Source organism: Littorina saxatilis, linkage group LG12 (assembly GCF_037325665.1).
Source record: "Littorina saxatilis isolate snail1 linkage group LG12, US_GU_Lsax_2.0, whole genome shotgun sequence".
Taxonomy (NCBI): Eukaryota; Metazoa; Mollusca; class Gastropoda; order Littorinimorpha; family Littorinidae; genus Littorina; species Littorina saxatilis.
This window is the reverse complement of record NC_090256.1, coordinates 3,148,613-3,154,750: the sequence shown is the minus strand read 5'-3', so window position 1 is coordinate 3,154,750 and position 6,138 is coordinate 3,148,613. Positions and strand designations below refer to the sequence as shown.

General features: G+C 44.1%; 1 protein-coding gene across 1 annotated transcript in view; it reads left to right on the top strand.

The window, feature by feature from the left end:
• LOC138981067 (perlucin-like) overlaps window positions 1-5,586 on the top strand; it is a 16,030-nt gene extending 10,444 nt beyond the window's left edge. The window contains exons 3-5 of the mRNA XM_070353880.1: window positions 1,061-1,151; window positions 3,954-4,182; window positions 4,958-5,586. Of these exons, the coding sequence (XP_070209981.1) occupies window positions 1,061-1,151; window positions 3,954-4,182; window positions 4,958-4,970 (333 nt within the window). The 3' untranslated portion in view covers window positions 4,971-5,586. The remainder of the gene's footprint in view (window positions 1-1,060; window positions 1,152-3,953; window positions 4,183-4,957) is intronic.
• Window positions 5,587-6,138: the final 552 nt, after the last annotated feature.

Here is a 6,138-nt window from a genome sequence, read left to right as displayed (position 1 = left end):
TAATCGTTTCATTAGCCATGGAGACGGCCGTTCACATCAACAGTAGCTGGTCATATGTCGCAATATTGCTATTTCAAATGTTACGTAGATTTACATTGGTCAATTGGGCAAAAGTGATATCGACGACATTTCCGTCGATATCAGTTTTGATATCGACGACCTCTTTATTGCTTCCCCACTTCAAAAACAAAGACACCTTAATTTAAAAACAAAAGAATATATATGAAAATGTAATTATCCCAGAATTTAGTTGAGCAAGTGACTAATTACATTTTGAAAGAAAAGACATTTGGAATTACTGGAAAGTACAAGAAAAGAGTGAACAAAAATAAATGATAATCAGAGGGAGGAATATGGAACAGCCAAAACTGAGACAAATACTTTTGTAAATTTTTTTTACAGTGAATACAAAATAGCAATATATCTAACATTGACGCACTGTGTGATGATATCTTCTGCTATTGGTCTGTTTCGACAGTGATATCGGGGATATATACCTCAGTTGGTAGCGCGCTGGATTTGTATTCAGTTGGCCGCTGTCAGCGTGAGTTCGATCCCAGGTTCGGCGGAAATTTATTTCACAGAGTCAACTTTGTGTGCAGACTCTCTTCGGTGTCCGAACCTCCCCCCGTGTACACTACATTGGGTGTGCACGTTAAAGATCCCACGATTTGACAAAAGGGTCTTTCCTGGCAAAATTGCTTTGGCACAGTTAATATTTGTCTACCTATACCCGTGTGACTTGGAATAATAGGCCGTGAAAGGTAAATATGCGCCGAAATGGCTGCAATCTACTGGCCGTATAAAATTTCATCTCACACGGCATCACTGCAGAGCGCCTAGAACTGTACCCACGGAATATGCGTGATATAAGACTCATTGATTGATTGATTGATTGATTGATATCAAAATCTCGACCGCTTCCTTTCTCAAACCCAGGGGCAGATTCACAAAACACAATGCGTTAGACATGTCTCTGATTAGAAGGCGAGTTGACTGCTTTTGAAGACAGTCCATAATAGAACATCCAAGGCTGACATACTTTTACCTGTCTCCATAGGTTCTGTGTGAAACAATGGATTCTCACCTGGTGGAAATTGACTCCCCCATAGAGGAACAGTTTATCATGCAGAGAGTCTACTTCATCGAACGTAAGTATAGTGACCCTGGTTTTTACATTTAGTCAAGTTTTGACTAAATGTTTTAACGTAGAGGGGGGAATCGAGACGAGGGTGTGGTGTATGTGTGTGTGTGTGTGTGTGTGTGTGTAGAGCGATTTAGAGAAAACTACTAGACCGATCTTCATGAAATTTTACATGGGAGTTCCTGGGTATGATATCCCCAGACTTTTTTTCATTTTTTTGATAAATGTCTTTGATGACGTCATATCCGGCTTTTCGTGAAAGTTGAGGCGGCACTGTCACGCCGGCTCTCATTTTTCAACCAAATTGGTTGAAATTTTGGTCAAGTAATCTTCGACGACGCCCGGACTTTGGTATTGCATTTCAGCTTGGAGGCTTACAAATTAATTAATGAGTTTGCTCATTAAAGTTGTTATTAAAATCGATTTTTCGCAAACAGATTTAAAATTGATTGCATCGTATTCTTCATGACATTCTGAATCTAAATATATATACATATGTCATGTTTACTCTTAAAATGTGATCACAATTAACGAAAATAGATTAATTAGTCTTACGATTAAAATTTAAGAAATCGATCCAAAAATGATTTCATCTTATTTTTTATCGTTTCCTGATTCCAAAAACATATAGATATGATAGGTTGTATTCAAAACAAGCTCAGAAAGTTAACACGAATACAGAAAAGCGCGCTTTCCTGCTTAGCACAATACGCTACCGCGCTATTCTGGCGTGTCAATATCACGGCGTTTTGCACGTGGGAGGTGAGCGATTTCCTTCTCGCGGGGATTGACGAAGCTGTACTGTCTTGGTGAAAAAAATACAGTGCGTTCAGTTTCATTCCGTGAGTTCGACAGCTTGACAAAATGTAGTAATTTTGCCTTTCGCGACTTGTTTAATTGTTTTCAGCCTGACTCTTTGTACACACCCTTCGTGCAAACCACCCCGTGAAGGTTATCCGTCATTGATCCCGACGTTGACTCTGCGTAGACTTTGCAAAGTCTTTTTACCGACATTTTAGTTGACGGGCGCAGTGGTGTGGTGGTAAGACGTCGGCCTCTTAATCCGGAGGTCGTGAGTTCGAATCCCGGTCGCTGCCGCCTGGTGGGTTAAGAGTGGAGATTTTTTCGATCTCCCAGGTCAACTTATGTGCAGACCTGCTTAGTGTCTTAATCCCCTTCGTGTGTACACGCAAGCACAAGACCAAATGCGCACGGAAAAGATCCTGTAATCCATGTCGGAGTTCGGTGGGTTATGTAAACACGAAAATACCCAGCATGCCTACGCAACGAAAGCGGAGTGAGCTGACTATGCTCTCAAAGTATAGTGCTGGGAAACCCAAATGGGCAAACGAGCTCACACGTAGCCAGACAATTCTGGAACGCTGAAGAAGAAGATCCCGAAGTTGACTGCGTAGACTTCGCAAAGTCTTTTTACCGACATTTCAATGCCATTTCTTCGTGCAGCGATCTTGGCGAAATGGACTTGGGCCAATTAATATCAGGCTTCAATGACCATAGATATGTCCTGGCTTCAATGACCATAGATCTGTCCTGGCTTCAAAGACCATAGATCTGTCCTGGCTTCAATGACCATAGATCTGTCCTGGCTTCAATGACCATAGATCTGTCCTGGCTTCAAAGACCATAGATCTGTCCTGGCTTCAAAGACCATAGATCTGTCCTGGCTTCAATGACCATAGATATGTCCTGGCTTCAAAGACCATAGATCTGTCCTGGCTTCAAAGACCATAGATCTGTCCTGGCTTCAAAGACCATAGATCTGTCCTGGCTTCAAAGACCATAGATCTGTCCTGGCTTCAAGGACCATAGATCTGTCCTGGCTTCAAGGACCATAGATCTGTCCTGGCTTCAAGGACCATAGATCTGTCCTGGCTTCAAAGACCATAGATCTGTCCTGGCTTCAAAGACCATAGATCTGTCCTGGCTTCAAAGACCATAGATCTGTCCTGGCTTCAATGACCATAGATCTGTCCTGGCTTCAATGACCATAGATCTGTCCTGGCTTCAATGACCATAGATCTGTCCTGGCTTTTACATGGAATTAGATAATCCTTCCCTTGGATAGTATTCGAAAATCAAGAGCTACACAGTTCGGTTTGAGGTTTGGAATGATGACACCACACTTGAGGAATACACCATAATTAGCGTTTAAATTTAATGGAATTATTTAAATTGTTGCACAGTCTTTAGAGACGGAACAATCTCCCTGGACTCAGTCTTCGTTTCCTACCTTTTCGCGCCTTTTTTATCAGTAAAACGTTTACGCATTGGAAACTGACTCCAACGGGTTTCGTCTCCCGAGACGTATGCATACCCCCCAGCACTTAACAAAATATAACGATGAAGAGAATTGGGAGTCTGACACAAAACCATTTGCGTAGTGAAGCCGTGCACGTTCATTTGAGGAATTAGTATACTTACGGAGAACATGCAGTAAATGATTGAAGGTGCTTCAAGGTAAACGCACAGCAAATGTCCCGTTAACTTCTCCAGGTCAAATTCACAAGAAACTTTCACAAAATGGCTTCCTAGGTAGAATCCTGTCAAATTCACAAGAAACTTTCACAAAATGGCTTCCTAGGTAGAATCCGGTCAAATTTAATAAGAAACTTTCCCACGTTAGTAGCTACCATGAGGTGTCAATCAGAGTAAAAAATACAACCAATTCTGCCATTTACCCAGATTTTCGTCGGTGATCGTGGAATGTGCATCTGAGGTCAGTGTTGACCTTTGTGGCTTCTTAGGTAGAATATGTATTATTTTCTGTGTATTTCGTCTGACCGGGCAGCGGGCCTGCAAGAGACGTCCTTGTGGATCGGTGCGAGCGACCTGATGAACGAGAACGAATGGGTGTGGATGCACTCCAAGAAGAGGCTGGGCTACCGCAACTGGAACCTGAACAGAGCGGAGGCGATGGCCGAGGGACACGGGCGTTGTCTGGCCATGCAGACCCAGCCGTTCTTCGCCTGGACAGAGGTCGGCTGTGATGAGCCCCTCAGCTTCATCTGCGAACACGAGTGAGTGTGTAAAATGGGGATGGGGGAGTCTGTATAAGTGTGTTTTGGGATGAAGGGGGGGGGGGGGGGTGCAGCGGCAAGGACGATGGCCGAGGGACACGGGCGTCGTCTGGCCATGCAGACCCAGACTTTCTTCGCCTGGACGGAGGTCGACTGTGATGAGCCCATCATCTTCATCTGCGAACACGAGTGAGTGTGTAAATGTTTGTGTAGGGGGCGGACGCGATAGCGGAGGTGCACGGAGGCTGTACGGCCATGCAGACACAGCCTTTCTTCGCCTGGACGGAGGTGGGCAGCTTCATCTGCGAACACGAGTAAGTGTGTGAAATGGGGTGAATGGGGAGGGTGGGGGAAAAGTGTGTTGGGGGGGGGGGGGGGGGTGGTTGGAAGGAGCGGCAGGGATGATGGCCAAAGGACCCGGATGAAGCCTTGACAGAGGTTGGCTGTGATGATCAACCTCAGCTTCATCTGCGAACACGAGTTAGTGTGTAAAATCTGTGTTCCTTCCTCTTCTGGGCTTCAACCTCTGAAGGAGAGAGTTAATAGTCTATAAGCACTGACGTCTTAGTTTTTGTTCTTGTCGTGCTTTCTTTACTAGAGTTCCAAACTATACTGATGTATTGGTCTCTTTGAGATAGTGTTATCAGCATATCCATTTTTAAAACAAACCTTATACATGTAACTACATCTATGCTGAAATAAATTGACAACTAAAAACACAAAGAGCACCCAAAGAACGCCATGCTAATCTTATATTTCTGTTTTGTTCTTTCAGGATGTCGTACTAATTCGAAAGATGACTGCCAATATTTTCGCAAGAAGTGAGAGTGGCCATACAGCGAAGGCATCAACGAGCGTTGTGTAGTTTTAAGGTGTCTTGTATAGTAGTCCATTTGGCAATGCGCCTGTGTAGAGGTCTTTTTTTTCGTAGTTCATTTTGAGGAACGCCTGTGTCAAATTAACTTACACAAACAGAAACTGAATAGATTACTCGCAATGTAATATATCGTTGAAATGTTGGTGTGCTCCACAACATTGACCGTGGTTATTACCTAAATGTACATTCCTCATGAAAGCGATCAAGTACGTACACCACCATAGGTCCGTCTAGACTTTTAAGTGTGAAACAAGGATACGTCCACTTGGACAAATACTAAAAACCAACAGATATAGCTCAGTTGGTAGCGCGCTGGATTTGTATTCAGTTGGCCGCTGTCAGCGCGAGTTCGATCCCAGGTTCGGCGGAAATTTATTTCACAGAGTCAACTTTGTGTGCAGACTCTCTTCGGTGTCCGAACCACCCCCCGTGTATACTACATTGGGTGTGCACGTTAAAGATCCCACGATTGACAAAAGGGTCTTTCCTGGCAAAATTGCTTAGGCACAGTTAATAATTGTCTACCATACCCGTGTGACTTGGAATAATAGGCCGTGAAAGGTAAATATGCGCCGACATGGCTGCAATCTACTGGCCGTATAAAATTTCATCTCACACGGCATCACTGCAGAGCGCCTAGAACTGTACCCACGGAATATGCGCGATATAAGCCTCATTGATTGATTGATTGATTGATTGATTGATTGATTGATTGATTGATTGATTGATTGATTGATTGATTGATTGATTGATTGATTGATTGAGAATCGCTGCTTACTGTGCAGAGTCAGACTTCTGTGTGTTAAGACGTCGGGCTTCCGTGTGGAAGGTTCGGGGTTCGAATCCCGGCCACGCAAGATGTTTTAAGGGTTGTGATTTTGCGATCTCCCTGGCCAACTCATGTGCAGACATGAGAACGCCTTATTTCCTTCGTGTGTACACGCAGACACAAGACCAAGTACGCATGGTAAAGATCCCATAATCCATGTCAGAGTTCGGAGGGTTATAGAAACACGAAAACACCCAGCAGGCATCCCCCGAAAACGGAGTAAGGCTGCCTGAATGGCGGCGGGGGGGGG